This window comes from Carcharodon carcharias, chromosome 33, assembly GCF_017639515.1.
Source record: "Carcharodon carcharias isolate sCarCar2 chromosome 33, sCarCar2.pri, whole genome shotgun sequence".
Lineage (NCBI taxonomy): Eukaryota > Metazoa > Chordata > Chondrichthyes > Lamniformes > Lamnidae > Carcharodon > Carcharodon carcharias.
In genome coordinates, this window is record NC_054499.1 from 12,981,890 (window position 1) to 13,002,291 (window position 20,402).

Here is a 20,402-nt window from a genome sequence, read left to right on the forward strand (position 1 = left end):
TATGGGGAGAAAGTGGGGGGGGTAGTGGCAGTAGGTAAATATTTCCTTCAGCAACCCAGCACAAGCACGATGGCCTCCTTCTGTGCTGTAACTATTCTGTAATTTCGCGGCATGACCCAGGACGCCCCAAGACCAATTAGTTACAATGCAGTAATTCGTAAAATGGGTAAACATGGCAGCAGATTTGCGCACAGCAGGCAAATGGATTTTCTGTGTGTGGATTTATTTACCAGCATTCTGTAACCAAGGAAGTAAAGTGGTTGCAGTGACTGGAAAACACTTGCACACTGTGCCACTCATCTGGCCGTTCTATCATCAGACAGCGAGATTGAAGTTCACATGCACATGCCATGCAAGTATGAGTACTGAGATCACGTAACCAAGGACAGTGTCTATTACTCCTTATTTACTCATCAGAAATGTAAATAGCTACAACTGCACTCCTAATACACCACATGTGTCAGTTTCAGAGACAGAGTGGAGCTCTGGACAGCAACTGATCTAAGGCCCTGAACTGCTGGCTACCTGTGGCTGCTGAAGCTGACAAGAGATTTTTTGTGGGATGATTAGGCCACCAAGGCAACAATCTATAACACTTGCCAAAAACGGGCTGGCGAATCTTCTTTTTTGAGAGTGCCTAGCCTGCTGCTAACTTAAACACCCCGCCACTCCCCCCAGCCTGGCAGCAGCAGTAGGCCATTCGGCCCCTCGAGGCTGCACTGCCATTTAAGAAGATCATGGCTGATCTGACAGTAACCTCAAATCTGCATCCCACCTATCCCTGATAAGTTATCACACCGCTGCCCCCCCCCCCGGGCTAAGATGGTGAATTGCCCTGTGAAGGAGAGTGTTGGGGGTGGAGGCTGCTCATCTGCAGCAAAACATTTTGCGAAACAAATTCATTTACTTGGCAGGGAGCAGAAGAGGTGGCCATATGAGTCATACAGACTCGAAACGTTAACTGTCTTCCTCTCTGCAGATGCTGTCAGACCTGCTGAGTTTTTCCAGCTATTTTAGTTTTTATTTCAGATTTCCAGCATCTGCAGTATTTTGCTTTTATCCTTACTTTTGTGTTCAATTCCTCTCGTAACAAAGGATAGAATTCTATTAGCCTTCTTAATTACATGCTGCACCAGCATACTAACTTTTTGTGACCCATTCATGGGAACATTTAGATCCCTCTGTACCTCATTCTCTGTTAAGAAGTAATACTCTGCTTTTTTATTCTTCCTGCCAAAGTGGACAACTTTACATTTTCTCATATTGTACTCCAGTTGTCAGATTTTTGCCCACTCACTCAATTTATCTATATCCATCTGCTAACTCCTCATGTCTTCTTCACAACATACTTTCCTACCTATCTTTGTGTCATCTGCAAATTTAGCTACCATGCCTTTGTTCCCCTTATCAAAGTCATTGAACTAGGGGACATGGTTTTGAAATAAGGGGTCTTCCATTTGAGACTGAGATGAGGATGGATTTCTTCTCTCAGAGGATCGTTAGCATTTGCAATTCTCTTCCCTAGAGAGCAGTGGAGGCTGGATCATTGAATATATTCAAGGTTGAGTGACACAGAATTTTGACCAATAAGGGAGTCAAGGGTTATTGGAGGAGCAGGTAGGAAAGTAGAGTTAAGGCCACAAGCAGTTCAGCCATGATCTTATTGAATGGCAGAGTAAGCTTGAGGAGCCAAATGGCCTATTTTCTTTTTATTCATTCATCGGATCAGGCACTGGCTAGGCCAGCATTTTTTGCCCATCCCTTGAGAAGGGATTATTGCCCTTGATAAGGTGGTGGTGAGCTGCCTTCTTGAACCACCATAGTCCATGTGTTGTAGCATCGCCGACAGTGCTGTTAGGGAGAGAGTTCCAGGATTTTGACACTCATGACTTCCTCTAACTTATGCTCTGCTATCCCTTGCCAGATCCGTGAAGAAACGAACACAAAGATTGACCTCCCAACAGAAAACAGCAACTCGGAAGTGATCCTCATCACAGGGAAGAAAGCTAACTGTGAGGCTGCCCGAGACCGCATCCTCTCCATCCAACGTGAACTGGTACATCGGACCGGGACATCTCTTGTCCACCCTTTGAGCTTCACCACAACTTGTCCTTAAGTAATGCCGTTGGATGAACTTCACAGGGGAGCAACAAGCAAATGCTTGGGAACCACCGGGAGAGTTAGGCGAGGTGGCCAAAGGCTTTGAGCATTTGGAGAAGGTTTGCAAAAGCAGGAAGTGAACTGGACAGTTTCAGAGACAGAGTGGAGCTCAGAAAGCTCGGAGCTCTGCTACCATTGGTGCAGCAGAGGGAGTTCAGAGGTCATGGTTGGAGGACCAAAGGGCTTAGGAAGGAACATCAAAGGGTAGTGGGAATCTGGAACCCTCCTTCCAGCCCCTCCAAAAAAAAAATGCCATTGTGTAGGATCAACTGAAAATTACAAAATTGAGATTAGTCAGTTTTTGTACGGGTATTAAGTAGAAGAGAAAGAAGGTGGGTAGATGGATTTAAGCTACAAACCAGCCATGATCTAATAGGATGGAGAAAAAGGCTTTAGGAGACTGAATGGGCTCCTCCTGTTCATGTGTGTAGAATATTGTCCTTCCAAACATGGATTGTGTCTGGGAAAGAGAAAGAGCTAAAAGGAATGCATGGGGACATCTCTGTCAATGTACAGTATAACTCTGGGGTACAGTATTAGTGGATACAGGTCTGTCGCTGCATAACTGTGTGGTACAGTAGCTATGGGGACATCTCTGTCACTGTATAACACTGGGTACTGGTGGGGACAGGTCTGTCACTATACAACGCTGGGGTGCAGTACTTGTGGGGACAGGTCTATCACTATATAACACTAGGGTGGTGTACTGGTGGGGACCAGTCTGTCACTGTATAACACTGGGGTTCAGTACTGATGGGGACACGTCTGTCATTTATAACACTGGGATACAGTGTAGTGTTAACTTTGGTAGGGTGTGGAGTTACAAGCTGATGTGATTCTGTTCTCCCCTGGCATTCTGGAGTCACTGATTACAGACAAACCCTTGCTGAATTGTCCTGGCAGTGAGATTCCAAATCAAGGCTAGCTACAGTTCCCCTCAATTTGCAGCACCTCCTGATCTAAACGAGTATGGTTGCGAGTGAACCTGGGACCTCCTAATTGGTATACAGAAACTTAGTGTTGCATTGGGATGTGTTCTTTACCCTCTAGCCCATTTTGGGAGTCTGTGTTGGATTTTTGTGTGTGCGCATGCATGTATGTGTATTGTGTATGTGTGTTGTGTATATGCATATGTGTTGTTGTGAACGTGTGTGTTTGTGTACGTGTGTGTGCTTGTGTATCTCTGTTTAATTGTTGCTGTGTTTGCTTTAGGCGAACATCAAGGAAGTGGATGTTTTGATCCCTGCCAAACTGCACAACTCCCTGATCGGTGCTAAGGGGCGTTTGGTGCGTTCACTCATGGAGGATTGTGGAGGAGTGCACATCCATTTCCCCTCTGAAGGCTCGGGCAGCGACAAAGTCACCATCAGGGGTCCTGTAGAAGAAGTGGAGAAAGCAAGGAAACAGCTGCTTCAGCTGGCTGAGGAGAAGGTATTCCAACATCAATGCCCATTTATATCGTGCTTTTAATGGTCCCAGGAACTTCATAGGAGCATTTTCAAACAAAATTTGACACCGAGCCATATGAGGAGATATTAGGACAGGCAACTGAAAGTTTGGTCAATAGGTGGTAAGTAGTGTCTTAAAGGGGGAGAAAGAGACGGAGATGTTTAGTGAGGTAATCCTTATTTTGGACATGGGAATTTTCAGTTACTTGGAAGAGAAATGGCAGGTGAAAAAATCTTCACATAGCATTTTGAATGATTCATGGGAACCTGTTTGGCCTTATTGTGCCCTCACAGGATGGCAAGCTTGCCTAGTCAAAGCTGACTATAAACGTGGATTTAAGAATGTATACTGCAGAAAGGTTGATGCAAAAAGTGTGATCAATGCAATACAGCTGGAAGCTGAGATCTGTAGATATAATATTTGTATTAGGACATAGAAAGGTGAAATACCATCAGCATTAAAGCATTCATCCTTGTCTCCTTGTCATGCTGAACCAGCTACTAAGAGGTGAGGCAGTGACCACAAGCCTCGCTATCCCTCTGAGCATTTCCAGCATTTTCTGGTTTGTTTTAGATTTCCGGCATCTGCAGTATTCTGCTTTTTGATTAGAACTATCCCTCTGGTTATCCCTCCTCTGCTACACTACCTTGCCAATCTTTGAGACTGGAACACAACAGTACATGAAGGAAAGAGACTGTGAGTACACATAAGAAAAGTCGGGGATGAGGAAAAGGCCTCTTGGCTCATCAAAGCTCATTCTCTTGAACGCATTAGCTCTGGCATTGAATTGTGCAGTTCTTGTGATTATTAATTTGCTCAGTGGATTAATACAGTTCTTTGTAAAGAATGTTTATTTGTAATTCCCAATCAGATCCTGCATTTATGTATTAAAATGTTTGTGTTTTTACTTCATATCCAATCTTTAGTTGCCATGATTTTTGGTCACATTTCTGGGTCAGCCTTTGAAATAGCCTGTGTAAACATTTTAGGAAAGTAGGAACAGAAGTAGGCCATTCGGCCTGCTGAGCCTGCTCCTCCATCCAACATGATTGTTTTAGAATGGAAATTCTATGTTTAAGCTTGTTTGTGACACTGTAGTTGCCAGTGGTTGGTGCTATGGGGTAAGTTTTTGAAGTGCCTCCCAACTCCATCACCATCCCCTATTTAGAGAATTCAGCGAGGAGGTCCTGTGGCACAGTGGTAGTTTTCCTGTCTCTGAGCCAGAAGCTCCAGGTTCGAGTCCCACTCCAGGATTTGATGGCCAATGAAGGTTCATAATGCAGCCAAAACAGGTTGAAATCCTCCCAACACATGCCAGTGGCTAGTGGTAAGAGTTCCCTGGTCAGCCACGTAGTGGAAAGACAGCTAGAGCCTCTACCATCACTATCCATAGCTGCAGATTACAACATGCTTGTAAAAGTGCACATTTCCACAGGAACTTGGACTCCCTGAATGTACTGTAACACACCAGTCCTCAGCAGGGCTTAGGGGACCTGGATCAATTTACTGTTGAGCAGCATAGACTAAGAGCGCAACCTGATAAACGTCTATAAAGTAATGAAAGGACTGGATAGCATTCCTCTTGGTAGCTTATTCCAGTTTGACAGATTAGGAAGCAATCCGATAGAAGCAAAGTTTCTTTATAAAGACCACCTAGTCTAGTTTCAATGCTGAGGGGCGAGGAGAGCTCTTTTTTCCCTTATTGTCCTGGAGCTTTTCTCCGGGTTATTTTACTTCCTTAAGGCACTGACCTGACTGTAGGGGTGTGTCTGGTCGTGATATTGCAGCCGTCATGAGTATGAGGCAGGCTTGGTGGAGGAGGAAGCGCAATGCTACAGAATTAGCTTTGGATTGTTCTAGCACAGTTAGCATAGACTCAACGGGCTGAATAGCCTGCAGTGCTGTTAACTCCTGTAATGCTCAAGAAGAGTATATGTGCTATGCAGAGACATTTACAATACACATTGTGGGGTAGGTATTTAAACCAAGTTTATATTGGCTATGGATTCATGAAAATATTTAAATGGTATTTTGTATTTCTAAGAACCTAATTCTGGGCACCACACTTTAAGAAGGATGCAAAGGCATTGGGGAGGGTACAAAAAAGATTTGCGGGAATGGTTCCATGGATGAGAGACTTCAGTTATGTGGATAGATTGGAGAAGTTGGGACTGTTCTCCTTGGAGAAGAGAAGGTTGAGAGGAGATTTGATGGAGGTGTTCAAAATCATGAGGGGCCAGGACAGAATAGACAGGGAGAAACTCTTCCCACTGGTGGAAGGATAGAGAACCAGAGGACACCCATTTAAGGTGATTTGCAAAAGAACCATAGGTGACATAAGGAAAGCCATTTTCATGCAGCACGTGGTTAGGATCGGGAATGCCCTGCCTGAGAATGCGGTGGAGGCAGGTTCAATCATGGCTTTCCAAATTATTCAATTTATCTGAAGAGAGAAAATTTACAGGGCTATGGGGAAAAGGTCAGGGAGTGGGACTAGCTGAGATGCTCTTGCAGAGGGCCAGCACTGACACAACGGGATGAATGGCCTCCGGTGCTCTAACTGTTCGATGATATGATTTTGGACCAGCTGATTTTCTTTTCCTGACTGTCATTTTCATATGTGCAAATAACATCAACTGACTGTTGATTGTTTCAGTTATTTTCATGAAGTTCACAGAGTTTCTCCTCTTAACATTCTTTCCAGACTTTCAAAGCATAAATATGCAAAGGAATTGGAGTACAAGAGTAAAGAAATCCTGCTACAGTTGTACAGGGTTTTGGTGAGACCACATCTGCAGCACTGTGTGTGGTTTTGGTCTCCACTTTTAAGGAAAGAAATATTCGCATGGAGGCAGTACAGGAAAGGTTCACTAAGTTTGTCCTAGGGATGAGGAGGTTATCCTGTGATGTAAGGCTGAGTAAATTGGGCTTATATTCTCTGGAGATTAGGAGAACGAGAGGCAATCTCATTGAAATTTACAAGATTCTGTAGGGATTTGATAGGCTGAGAGATTGTTTTTGCTGGTCGGAGATTCTGAAACATGGGGGCACAGTCTCAGGATAAGGGGCCGATCACTTAGGAACTGAAACGAGCAGAAATTTCTTCACTCATTGGGTTGTGAATCTTTGGAATCCTCTACCCCAGAGGGTTGTGGATGCTCCATCGTTGAGTACATTTAAGGCTGGGATAGACAGATTTTCAATCTCTCAAGGAATTAAGGGAAATGGGGAGCGGGTGGGAAAATGGAGTTGGTCAGCCATGATCATATTGAATGGTGGAGTGGGCTCAATGGGCCGTGTGGTCTACCCCTCCTATTTCTTGTGTTCGTATATCCCACAGTCAGCCTCTCAGAACTCATTGAGAAGGCTGCTGAAAAGCATATGGGATCTTGGTTTTGTTAATAGAGGAGTAGTACAATAGCAAGGAGCTTGTGTTAAACCTTTATGAAATGCTGGAGTACTGTGTTCAACTCTGGGGCACCGCATTTTCAGAAGGACGTCAAGGCCTTGGAGAGGAGATTTACCAGAATGGTACCAGGGATGAGGGGCTTCAGTTATACAGAGTGACTGGAGAAGTTCTCCCCAGAGCAGAGAAGTCCAAGAGGAGATTTGACAGAGGTTTTGAGATCGTGGAGGGTTTTGATAGAATAAATAAGGAGAAACTGTTTCCAGTAGCAGAAGGGTGAGTAACCAGAAGACACAGATTTAAGGTGATGGTTAAAAGAAACAGAGGAAACATTTTTTACACAACGAGTTGTGATCTGGAAGGGCGATGCAGGCAGATTCAACAGTAACTTTTGAGTAAAGGAATTGGATAAATGTACAAAGTTGTTAGAGTGGGGTGGGGGGGTGGGGTGGGGATTGGAAATTACAGGACTATGGAGAAAGCAAGGATGCGAGATCAATTGTATAGTTCCACCAAAGAGCTGACAGTGGGCTGAATGGCTGTGTTTTGTGCTGTATCGTCCTGCCTAGCACTGGAGACTCCACTGAACCTCCCTCTGGTGCACTATGTGGGAGAGGTTTGATATTAACTGTCCTGTTCTCGACTCCCTCCCTCCCTCCCTCTTGCAGCAAATTAACAACTGCACTGTAGAGCTGCACGCCAAACCGGAATACCACAAGTTTCTCATCGGAAGGGGTGGCGGGAACATCCGCAGGGTGCGGGACCGCACTGGGGCCCGGATCATCTTCCCAGCGGTAGACGATAGGGACCAAGAGCTGATCACCATCGTCGGGAAAGAAGAGGCAATAAAGCAGGCGCATAAAGAATTGGAGATTCTCATTAAGAACCTGGTGAGCTCCCCCCATTAATTGCTCTCCCCATCCCCCACTTCATTGTGAGGAAAGAAGGAACTTACATTTATATAGCACCATTCAAAATCTTAGGATGCCCCAAAGTGCTTTGCAGCCAGTGAAGTACTTTTGAAGTGTAGCCGCCATCGGAATGTAAGAAAATACAGCAAATTTGTGCACAGTAAGCTCCCACAAACCGTAATGAAATTATCTACCTCTATAAGCGGCTGGTTTGAGGGTTAAATAGTGGTACAGGATGTCAGGGAGATCTTTCCTGCTGTTCTTCCAGTAGTGCTTTGGGATCTTTTATATCCACCCAAGGGGCTAGATGGGCCTCAGTTTAACATCTCATCCACCAGACAATGCTGCAGGCCTCCAGCATTGATATTGGGAGTGGCAGCCAGGATTTTGCTACTCTAGTCTCTGGAGTGGGACTTGAACCCTTAACCTTCGGATTAAGAGGCAAGTGTGCCTATTTCTTTCCTCTAGTATTGTTGGCCCACTCTCCTCTGCTTGCTACTTGCCCAGGTTCTATGTTCCTGTAATGAGATGGAAGATGGAGTTAGGCTGGATATCTTTTCTTTGGCTAGTATGGACACAAATTTCCTCCTCCTGTGCCTTCTGATGGGCAGAATTTTAGCCTTCTCCGGCCTGTTTGCAGGCAGTGGGTGGGGTGGCCCGTAAAATTCCTAGGATAGCCTTCCTGCTGCCCTCCTGCCCACTCCCCTGTAGGGCAGACAAGGCCTAGGCCAGCCCCCTGCTGTCATCCCAGTTGAGGACCTTTGTGTGGCCAAGGGCCGCTTCCTGCCCGGCCTCAATTTTGAGGCAGACGGGAGGAGTTCAGGGGTCGGAGTTATCCGTGCTCAGGCCTGAGGTGAGAAATGGTGGGGGAGCAGGAGGAACGCTCCTCTCGAGGGCCCCTTTCCACATCAGGTTCCCCCCCCCGCCCCCCCCACCACTGAAGTCAGTCAGCTCCACTGGCGGGTGCTCCCTCCTCTATCTCCACACCCTTTCCATCAAGACGCCCAGCTCCCTTCTCCCCGCCACCCCTCCCCACCGTGAGACCCCTACCCCGCCCCCGCACTCACCAGGACTTAGAACCTGGGCACTGTCCGTAGTCCCAGTCCTGACCACTGCTGCCGCTGGCGCTAATGGGACCACAGAGCTGCTGGCCAATCAGAGGCGGGACTACTGCCCGAGTACGAGACAGAAGCCCCGTCTCCAGCCAATTAACCCTCCTTGTTAAATGGTTGCCTGGCTGCTTCGATCAGCGGGAATGCATTCTCCATTGACTCTCAGGGTGGTGGGACAGAAATCCTGCCGTCCGAAACACCCTGCCCATGTTTCGGTAGGTGTGGCATTCCTTGTTTGCCCTGAGTCGTTCTCCTTGCCCGAACTCCATGCCCGCAGATCAGGAGTTGTCAAAGAGAACAGAGAATGTGTGGAAATCACAAGTTGACCTGCGCCTCTGTTTCTAATGAATTTTTAAACCCGTGCTTAAATACCATGAGCGTTTGATTCAGCCAGCGGACAGTAACTGACCTTCGTTGCTCATATAAGCGCAAGAAGGCTCACACCAGCAACACATCACTACGCCCCTCACCCGATTCCCAGACTGGTGCCCATTCCCCTGACCTCATCTTTGATCAGGTGCCCAGCACCAGCAAGATGTTTCACAAGTGGGATGAGGGGCGGGGGTTGCGTGGGCAGGGGCTGGTGATAGTACAATTTGATCTTTGCAGAGGCAGAAAGGTCAGCCCAGGGTGGTTACTGTCCTGATTGTTATCTTACGATTAATCTCAGCTGCGAAATGGGCACATCTCCAAGTCAGTTGAAGACCCTGATCCATACGTACGTACATACAAACACATGAATTAGGACCAGGAGTAAGCAACTTGGCCCCTCGTTCCTGCTCCACCATTCCATAAGATCATGGTTGATCTGACTGCGGCTTTAACCCCTATACTCTTTGACTCCCTTGTCAATCAAGAATCTGTCTATAACTCAGCCCTAAAAATATCCAGTAACCCAGTCTGCACTGCACACTGGGGAAGAGAATTCCACAGACTAATGACCCTCTGAGAGAAAAAGATGCCTCTTCATCTCTCTGTATTGATGACTTTAACCCGTCTACAACACAGATGATGCCTCCTCCAAGGATGGGTAGCCTTGCCAACGTTCACCTGACAGGCTTGGGCAAGAGCCACAGCTGTGTGGCCTCATGGTGACTGCTGACGCCTATGGAACTATTCTCCTGGGTGAGTCAGCACCTTCCAGAGAGGAAGGTTGTGGCGGGAGGAAACAAGGAAACAGTAGCAGAAACGCAGTGCGGATGCAAGCAACGACAACTTGCATTTATGTAGCACCTTTAATGTAATAAAACATTCTAAGCTGCTTCACAGGAGCAATTATCAAACAAGATTTGATACCGAGCTGCATAAGGAGATACTCGGAGAGATAATCAGAAGCTTAGCTGAAGAGGTAGGTTTTAAGGAGCGTCTTAAAGAAAGAAAGAGAGACAGAGAGGTTTAGGGAGGGAATTCCAGTGCTTAGGGCCCAGGCAGCTGAAAGCACAGTGGCCAGTGTTGGGGCGATGAAGATCAGGATGCACAAAGGGGTCAGAGTTGGAGATGTGCCGAGATCTCGGAGAGTCGTAGGGTTGGAGGTGGTTACAGAGATGGGGAGGGCGAGACCATGGAGCGATTTGAAAACTAGGATGAGGATTTAAAATCGAGGCGCTGCAGGACCCAGGAGTCAATATCAGGCAGCGGTCATAGGGATGTTGAGAGAAGAGGACTTGATGCAAGTTAGAGAAGAGTTTTGGATGAGTTTAAGTTTACTGGGGGAATGTGTGGGTGGGTGGGTGGGGGGGGGTAAGTGTGGAAGCTGGGCAGTCATCTCTCCTTGTGCTGTGAATATCCGAAATGCAATCCAGAGGGACTAGCGGCTTACTCATTCTGAAATCCTTTCCCACAGGACAATGTCATTGAAGATTTGATGATCGTGGATCCCAAGTATCACCGACACTTTGTGGCACGCAGAGGGCAAGTACTACGCGAGATTGCGGAGGAGTATGGAGGAGTGACGGTCAGCTTCCCCCGCACAGGCGTCCAGAGTGACAGAGTGATGCTCAAAGGGGCAAAGGACTGCGTGGAGGCAGCTAAACGACGCATCCAGGAGATCATCGGAGACCTGGTAAGCGAGTTGGGAAGATTTGCGTAGCATCCTTTTCATACCCTAACCACTTCACGGCTATTAAATTATGCCAAGATGTTGTCGCTGTTGTTCACAGGCAGATACAGTAGCCAGTTGGTACGTAGCAAGATTCCGCAAACAGGGACCTCATACTTTGATGGTGTTGGTTGAGGATTAATACTAGCCAAGATTCCAGAAGAGCATTCTTCGAATAGGGATCTGCCGTGCCTGTCTAAAGAGGCAGATGGAATATCAGTTTAACATCCAAAAGGCAGCACCTCAGACAGTGCTGCACTCGCTCAGTACTGCACCGGGAGAGCCAGCCTGGGTTACTCGCAGGGCCTCTGGAGTGGGACTTGAACCTACGCCTTCGATGACCACACATGTGAGAGGGTGACCAACGGAGCCACGCTGACTTGACAGCATCACTTGGGGAGACTGGACTGAAATGTGCCAGTTAGTTAGATAGTAGAATGCAGGATTGTGTTTATCAGAGGATTACCATTTCACTTTTCAGGCACAGACTTGATTGGCCAAATGGCCTCCTTCTGTGCAGTAATGACTCTGTGACTTTTTACTCCAAAGTTTGTTCACTGTCCTCCTGAAGGTACTTTTAAAAAATGTATTCATTCTTACATGGGATGTGGGCATCGCTGGCAACGTCAGCATTTGTTGCCCATCCCTAATTGCCCTCTGAGGGCTGTTAAGAGTCAACCATATTTCTGTGGGTCTGGAGTCGCATGTAGGCCAGACTGGGTAAGTATGACAGATTTCCTTCCCCAAAGGACATTAGTGAACCAATGTACTCCTGGCTGGCAACCTATCTTCCACCCTACATAAACTTAGAGGTTATCCAAAACACTGCTGCCGCAACTCACACAAATTCTGTTCACTCCACCCTCGCTGACCTACATTGGCTCCCAGATGAACAACACCTTGATTTTAAAATTCTCACCCGTGTTTCAAAATTCCTCCTCCCTATCTGTATTCTCCCCCAGCTTCACAACCCTCCGAAATCTCTGAGCTTCTCTAATTCTGGCCTCTTGAGCATCCCCGGTTCTAATCGCTCCACCACTGGCGGCTGTGCCTTCAGTTGCCTGGGCCCTAAGCTCTGGAATTCCCTCCCTAAACCTCTCTGCTTCTGCCTCCTGCTTTTAAGGCGCTATCTCTTTGACCAAGCTTTTGGTTACCTGTCCCTAATATCTCCTTAATATGGTACAGCGTCAAATTCTGTTTGATAACGCTTTGGTGAAGTGTCTTGGGATACTTTGCTACATTACAGGCGCTATATAAACACATATTGTTGTCGTTGAGAACCAAGGTACAGGTTACTGCTGCCTCTACAATGCAGCACCTTAACAGGAGGCTGCGAAAATTAAAATCTACTTTAAGGAATCTACACACTTCAGTGTCTAAAACCCTTCGAATTTACAAGTACTCCTCTAAAATGACTCCTCTTTCTGATTTTTTTTTTTAAACCTTTCTCTGCCTGTGCCTTATAGGAAGCCCAGGTGACCCTGGAGTGTGTGATTCCACAGCGGTTCCATCGAGCAGTCATGGGGCTGAAGGGCTCCAAGGTACAGCAGATCACCAGGGACTACGACGTGCAGATCAAATTCCCTGAACGGGATGAGAACCAAGGTACAGTTAAGAAGCGTTGAATGGCCCGCTGTCGTCAAGAGACCCAGAGCGCACACTTGCTCGCAATGTTGCTTTCGCTTTTGAGGGTATCCATTTCACAACCTGTACGGACAAGCATTAGTTTGTGGTGTTTTTCCTTATATTTACTATTGACCGTCTTTGGTCCCTGTGCTGTTTTGTCCTGCCCTGTTCGTGTTTTTATTCTGATGGTTTCCTTTGCCGTGTTTTACTCCCGATATTCCTAGAATCACGCAGCACAGAAGGAGGCCATTTCTACCTATGCTAGGCAACATTCTATTTTGCGGACTTTTATAGTGAGGCCTGTGTTGTGTAGCTAATGTTTCACCCACTTGGATAGTTAGGTTTGGAATGTACCCGGGGAGTGAACAGAGCGCCCGTTTCAGTTTATTTCACCTATTGGTTCCATGCTATCCCCTCACCCCTTCCTGTCTTTGGAAGTGCTAGAATAATGCCATCCTAAACTTCAACTTATCCTTTAACAACAATTTACATTTATGTGGCATCTTTAACATGGTAAAAACGTCCCCGTGTGCTTCACAGGACCGATTATCAAACAATCCTTCTACATGAGGGAGAATCCAAAACTAGGGGCCGTAAATACAAGACAGTTACAAACAAATCCGAGGGGAAAATAAGGAGACTTTTTTTTGCTCAGGAAGTGGTTGAGGCAAATAGTTGAGATAGAGGCTTTTGCAAGAAATAGGAGGAGGAGAAGGCCATTCAGCCCCTCGAGCCTGCTCCACCATTCAATACGATCATGGCTGATCTGATTGTGGCCTTAACTCCACTTTCCTGTCTGCCCCCCTAACACTCTTGTCGATCAAAATTCTGTCCAACTCGGTCTTGAGTATATTCAATGGCCCAGCCCCCACTGCTCTCGGGGTTAGAGAATTCCAAGCACTAATGATCCTCCGAGAGAAAAATATCCTCCCCAGCGCTGTCTTAAATGTGAGAAACCTTGGTTTGAAACTGTGTCCCCTAGTTCTAGATCCCCCATGAGGGGAAGCATGTTCTCAGCATCTACCCTGTCAAGCCCCCTCAGAATCTTATAAGTTTCCCGTTTTTCTAAACTCTGAGGAGTATAGGCCCAACCTGCTCAATTTTTCCTCATAAGACAAACCCCATTCATCCCAAAAGTCAGCCTAGTGGATCTTCTCTGAACTGCTTCTGATGCAAGTTAATCACTTCTTAAATAAGGGAACTGGACGAGTACATGAGTGAAAAGGGAATAGAAAGCTGAAAGGCTGGGATGAGGTAGATGAGACGGCAGGAGGCTCACAGGGAGTGTAAACACCGGCACAGACTAGTTGGGCCGAACAGCTTGTTTCTGTGCTGTATGTTCTAAATAACCCTTTTCAAATATGACATTGACTCATATAGAGATATTAGGGATAGGTAGTGGCCAAAAGCTTGGTGGAAGGGGCAGGTTTTAAGGAGCGCCTTAAAGGAGGAGAGAGAGGTGGAGAGGCTTAGGGAGGGAATTCCAGAGCTTACCCAGCTGCCACACAAACTTAAACCATAAAAGAACAAGCTGCAGTAACACGGTATGTAGTTGTTGAGTTTTGCCAACTTGTGCCGTAGCAGAAACTACGGACATTAATCACCTGACTTGGTGATTCTAGTCCATATCTCTTGGCCTGGCCTATTTCTCTTCAACGGCTTAAGATATACAGAGAAGTTTCCTCAGCTAGGCTTAAGGCATGCAGGGGGTTCCTCAGGCCCTCTCTTGATCAGTCAGCACAGCATTGGACAAAGATCGGAGGAAACCCTGGGTACTCTGTGTGGTCAGAGATCCTCTAACTGTCCAGAGGAAACACTGATTAAATTCCAGGCAATAACATCTAGACTTGAACCATAAGACATAGGAGCAGGAATTAGGCCATTCGGCCCATTGAGTCTGCTCCGCCATTCAATTGTGGCTGATAAGTTTCTCAACCCCATTCTCCCGCCTTCTCCCCGTAACCTTTGATCCCCTTACCAATCAAGAACCTATCTATCTCGGTCTTAAATACATTCAATGACCTGGCCTCCACAGCCTTCTGTGGCAATAAATTCCATAGATTCACCACTCTCTGACTAAAGAAGTTTCTCCTCATCTCTGTTCTAAAAGGTCTTCCCTTTACTCTGAGGCTGTGCCCTCGGGTCCTAGTCTCTCCTACTAATGGAATGGAATGGAATCCCATGCAGTGTGGAGTGTGGTGCAGGATCGTGATCCATGTGTTTATTTCCTCCAGTTTTGACTATTCCAGTTCTCTCTTGGCCATCCTCCCATCTTCCACCCTCCATAAACTTGAGATTATCCAAAACTCTGCTGTCCTTTGTCCTAACTCATGCCAAGTCGTGTCGTCCACCTCCCCGCCATGCACACTGGCCTAGATTGGTTCTGCGTCTCTCAACGCCTCGATTCTAAAATTCTCAAACTTTGTTTTCCAACCCCACCATAACCTGATCATTCCTCTCCCTACCATGTAACCTCCTACCACGTCCACTCTATCCAGGCCTTTCAGTATTCTGTAAGTTTCAATCAAATCCCCCCTCATCCTTCTAAACTCCATCGAGTATAGACCCAGAGCCTTCAAACGTTCCTCATATATTAAGCCTTTCATTCCTGGGATCATTCTCATGAACCTCCTCTGGACCCTCTCCAGGGCCAGAACATCCTTCCTGAGATATGGGGCCCAAAATTGCTCACAATATTCTAAATGTGTTCTGACCAGAGCCTTATATAGCCTCAGCATCACATCCCTGCTTTTATATTCTAGTCCTCTTGAAATAAATGCCAACATTGCATTTGCCTTCCTAACTACCAACTCAACCTGCAAGTTAACCTTAAGAGAATCCTGGACTGAACCAGACAGGTTGATAAATATCTCCAGATCAAAATGCCTGGGATCAAGCAGATTTAAGTGACCGTGTTAAATTCAACAACAACAAAATAAAAAGCTAGAATGTTTGTTCTGGATGACATAGGATTGAGGAATAAATGTTGAATGGTAGAAGATCCCCCCTCCTGAATCGTGCCTTTCACACCCACCCGAACAGGCAGGGCAGGATTCGCCATTTTGATGGCTCTTCCAACAGTGCAGCACTCTCCCTCGGCATTGCACTGAAGTGGCAGCCTGGATTGTGTGCTTAAGTGTATGGAGTAGGGGTCCGAAGCCATGGCCTTCTCAGGTTAAAGCATGAGTGTGGCCAACTGAGCCGAGTTCGGCAGCTCTGTGTGCTTCCCTGTAATGGAAACCTAATGGAACCTTATGAAAAGCCTGTTTACTCTCCGTAAATAGCCTCTCGCCAGGGGGATTGGGGCTCCCTTGAGTTTGATTTTCCACTTGTTAATGAGGAGATCAGCCTCATTTAGATGATAGATGTTAATTTAGCGACTTCAGGGTGGGGCTCAACCCTGTAATTACTGCACATGGGACCAGGAATCTAGAGTCTCGTACAGCACCGCTAATGTAGTAAACAGAACAGCTTTGCTGGAAAGAAAGGGATGTCAAATGGTGGCAGAAAGGTATGGAGAGGTGGCTGAAGGAGTAGATTTTGGGAATGCTGGAGCAGCAAGCTGGGGGGATGGGAGATAGGGTTTAGAAAGAGAGACACAACGAGATGTTTGAATGGCTCTGCAATATATGATAAAGACAGGGGCAGGGCTGTCTTTCTTTATTCTCTTCTTGGGATGTGGGCGCCATTGGCAAGGCCAGCATTTCTTGCCTATCTCCAATTGCCCTGGAACTGAGTGGCTCGCTCGGCCATTTTGGAGGGCAGATAAGAGTCAACCACATTGCTGTGGGTCTGGAGTCACATGTAGGCCAGACCGGGTAAGGACGGCAGATTTCCTTCCCTTCAGGACATTAGTAAATCAGATGGGTTTTTTTACAACAATTGATGACAGTTGTCATGGTCACCATTACTGAGACTCGCTTTACATTCCAGATTTTATTAATGGAATTTAAATTCCACCAGCTGCCGTGGTGAGATTTAAACCTGCGCCCCCCCAGGGCATTATCCTGGGCCGCTGGATTACTAGTCCAGTGACATCACCACCAGACTACCGTCTTTCCCCTCAGATAGGGGAACGCAGCAGAAGGTGGCCAGTGTCAGAAGAGCAGAAGATGGGAGTTGGGCCGAAGGAGGTAAAGGAGGTCAGTTGTGGAAGTGAGGACAACTAGAATTGGAGGGAGGGAGTATGGGACAGGCTGTGTGTGATGGAGGTTTGATTAGGCTGCTTTCCCCTCTAAGACAACAGAGGAGCCACCTTAAACCCCTGTGTGAAAATCCAAAGTAGGAGAATCAGACCTGAGTTTAATTTTGCATTCTGGTCTTCTCTTATTCCTCTCCTGTGTAATTTTATATCGCCCTCCAGTTTTTGGCATTGATAAGGGTTTGGAAAGGATTTATAAGAACGGTTCCGGGGTTGGGAGACTTTAGTTACGCAGTTGGATAAGCGAAACTGGGACTGATCTCCTCAGAGCAGAGATGGTTGAGAGAAGATTTGAGAGAGATGTTCAGAATCATGGACAGAGTAGATAAGGAGAAACTTTTCCCATTGGCAGAAAGATCGAGAACCAGAGGACACAGATTTAAAGCAAAACAGCTAGAGGTGATGTGAGGGAAACCTTTCTCACGTAGTGAGTGGTTAGGATCTGGAATGCACTGCCTGAGAGTATGGTGGAGGCAGGTTCAATCAACGCATTGAAAAGGGAATTGGATAATTCTGTGAAGAGAAAGAATGAGCAGGACTGTGGAGAAAAGCTGGGAGGGAGTAGAACAAGCTGATTTGCTCTTGCAGAGAGCTGACACGGTCATGATGGGCCGAATAGCCTCCGCCTGTGCTGCAACCATTCTGAGATTCCTCAGGGCATTCTGCCTCATATATTCTTAACACACAGAATGTAGGTGGGCTATTCAGCCAGGAAGGGCATACAGCTGGGCTCAATCTTGTCCTTGCTCGTTATACACACCATGCAGCGTGGAGTGTGGTGCAGGATCGTGATCCATCGTTTATTTCCTCCAGGTTTGACTATTCCAGTTCTCTCTTGGCCAGCCTCCCATCTGCCATTCTCCATAAACTTGAGATTATTCAAAATTCTGCTGTCTTTGTCCTAACTCATGCCAAGTCCTGTCATCCACCTCCCCACCATGCACACTGGCCTAGATTGGTTCCGCGTCTCTCAACGCCTCAATTTTAAAGTTCTCAAACCTTGTTTTCCAACCCCGCTATGACCTGATCATTCCTCTCCCTACCCATGTAACCTCCTCCAGCTCCGAGACCTCTGAGCTGCTCTAATTCTGGCCTCAAGTGCATCCCCCGTTTTAATCGCTCCGCTGTGCTTTCAGCTGCCTGCGCCCCCGAAACTCTGAAATTCCTAAACCTCCCTGCCTCTCTCTCCTCCTTTAAGATGCTCCCTAAAGCCTAGCTCTTTGGCCAACCTCTGCCTTAATATTTCCTTGCAAGGCTCAGCGTCCAATTTTGTTTGAAAAATGTTCCTGTGGGATGTTTTGCTAGGTTAGTGGTGCTATATAAATGCAAGTTGTTGTTGATCAAGAGCAGAAACTCGCCAGTTTCTCCCAACCCCGATCATTGCCCTGGCTGAGATTGCTGACCCAGCTGAGGATGGGAGTCCTTGCCTGTAAGGCAATATCGACATCCTGGGGGTTACCATTGACCAGACACTGAACTCGACCAGCCATATAAATACTGTGGCTACAAGAGCAGGTCAGAGGTTAGGAATCCTGCGATGAGTAACTTACCCCCTGACTCCCCAAAGCCTGTCCACCATCTACAAGTCAGGAGTGTGATGGAGTACTTCCCACTTGCCTGGATGAGTGCAGCTCCCACAGCACTCAAGAAGCTTGACATCCTCCAGGACAAAGCAGCCCCGCTTGATTGGCACCACATCCACAAACATTCAATCCCTCCACCACCATGCACAGTAGAGCAGTTTGTACCTTCTACAAGATGCACTGCAGGAATTCACCGAAGCACCTTCAACAGCACCTTCCAAACCCACAACCACTGTCATCTAGAAGGACAAGGGCAGCAAGTGGGATAGATGGGAACACCACCAGCTGGAAGTTCTCCTCCAAGTCACTCACCATCCTGACTTGGAAATGTATCGGCCGTTCCTTCACTGTTGCTGGGTCAAAATCCTGGCACTCCCTTCCTAACAGCACAGGGACAGCAGCAGTTCAAGAAGGCAGCTCACCACCACCTTCTCAAGGGTAATTAGGGATGGGCAGTAAATGCTGGCCCAGCCAGCGAAGCCCACATCCCATGAATGAATTTAAAAAAAAGGTTCTCACCAACAGGTACGAAAAGCAATTACAAAAACCAATAGAATGATAGCCTTTATCTCAAAGAGGTTGGAATGCATAGGGTTGGAAGTGATCCTACAGTTACGTAAAGCTCTGATCAGACCCTATCTGGAGTAACTCCATTCAATTCTGGGCACCACACCTCAGGAAGGATACACTGATCTTGGAGGGGAAGTAATGCAGCCTCACCAGACTGGTCCCTGGGGCTGAAAGTGTTCAGTTAAAGAGGATAGCTCATATAAATGTGGTCTGTATTCTCTGAAGTTTGAGGGGTGATTTAATCGTGGCGTTTGCAAAATGAAAAAATTTGATAGGGTTGGTAGAGAGAAACTACTTTCTCTGGTGGGGGAAGATCCCAAAACAAATGGGTGTAACCTTAAAAATAGAGCTGGATGTCAGGGAGCACTGCTTCACACAAAAAGGCTAATGGAAAGCTGGAACTCTTGACTTAGTGTTATGTTAATTGTATTGTTATGGTTAAGAATAAAAAGGTGGAGGGTATTGATTGTTTAATTGATTGATTAAGTATCTTGAGCACATATAAAGAGAGACTGCTAGGATACTGGGTTAGTGGGCAGAAGGCAGACATCTGTAATGCTGCACTTTGTAAATAAACCAACTATAAAGAAAAGGATTTGTGTCTAGTTTCGTACTTCACCAAATTAATTGGGATCCATTTATCATTCTCTCCCCAAAAAAGCAGTGTGTTGCTGGGGATCAGTTGGAGCTTTCAAGCCTGAGACGGATAGATTTTTAGGAGTGAGGGAATCTGGGGATTTGGAGCGAAGGCAGGTAAGTGGAGTTGAGGTTACATATCGGCCATGATCAAATTGAATAAAAGAAAGATTTGCATTTATATAGCACCTTTCATGACCACTGGATGTCCCAAAGTGCTTTACAACCAATAAAGTATTTTTGAAGTGTAGTCACTGTTGTAATGTAGGGAACTCAGCAGCCAGTATGCACCCAGTAAGCTCCCACAAGCAGAAATGTGATCATGATCAGTTAGTCTGTTCTTTATGATGTTGATTGAGGGATAAATTTTGGAACAGAGGCCATTGAGTTCCTTTACGTCCACCCAAACAGACAGATGGTGCCTGGTTAACACAGCAGCCGAGAAGTGGCACCTTTGACAATGCAGCCCTCCCTCAGTACTGCACTGGAGTGTCAGCCTTTGTGGGACTTGAATCTGGAACCCTGTGATTCAGAGGCAAGAATACAAAGGGTTGGAAATGATCCTACAGTTATGTAAAGCTCTGGTCAGACCCTACCTGGAGTAACTCCATTCAGTCTGGGCACCACACCTCAGGAAGGATACTTTGCCC

At 46.6% G+C, this 20,402-nt stretch overlaps 1 protein-coding gene across 7 annotated transcripts in view; it reads left to right on the forward strand.

Moving 5' to 3' along the window:
* hdlbpb (high density lipoprotein binding protein b) overlaps positions 1 to 20,402 on the forward strand; it is a 100,423-nt gene that overhangs the window by 65,138 nt on the left and 14,883 nt on the right. For 6 of the 7 annotated variants that reach the window (XM_041178858.1, XM_041178861.1, XM_041178859.1 and 3 more), the window contains exons 16-20: positions 1,925 to 2,056; positions 3,373 to 3,591; positions 7,684 to 7,905; positions 10,882 to 11,100; positions 12,603 to 12,741. In XM_041178858.1, the coding sequence (XP_041034792.1) occupies positions 1,925 to 2,056; positions 3,373 to 3,591; positions 7,684 to 7,905; positions 10,882 to 11,100; positions 12,603 to 12,741 (931 nt within the window). The remainder of the gene's footprint in view (positions 1 to 1,924; positions 2,057 to 3,372; positions 3,592 to 7,683; positions 7,906 to 10,881; positions 11,101 to 12,602; positions 12,742 to 20,402) is intronic. The other variant, XM_041178863.1, reaches the window with a different exon arrangement.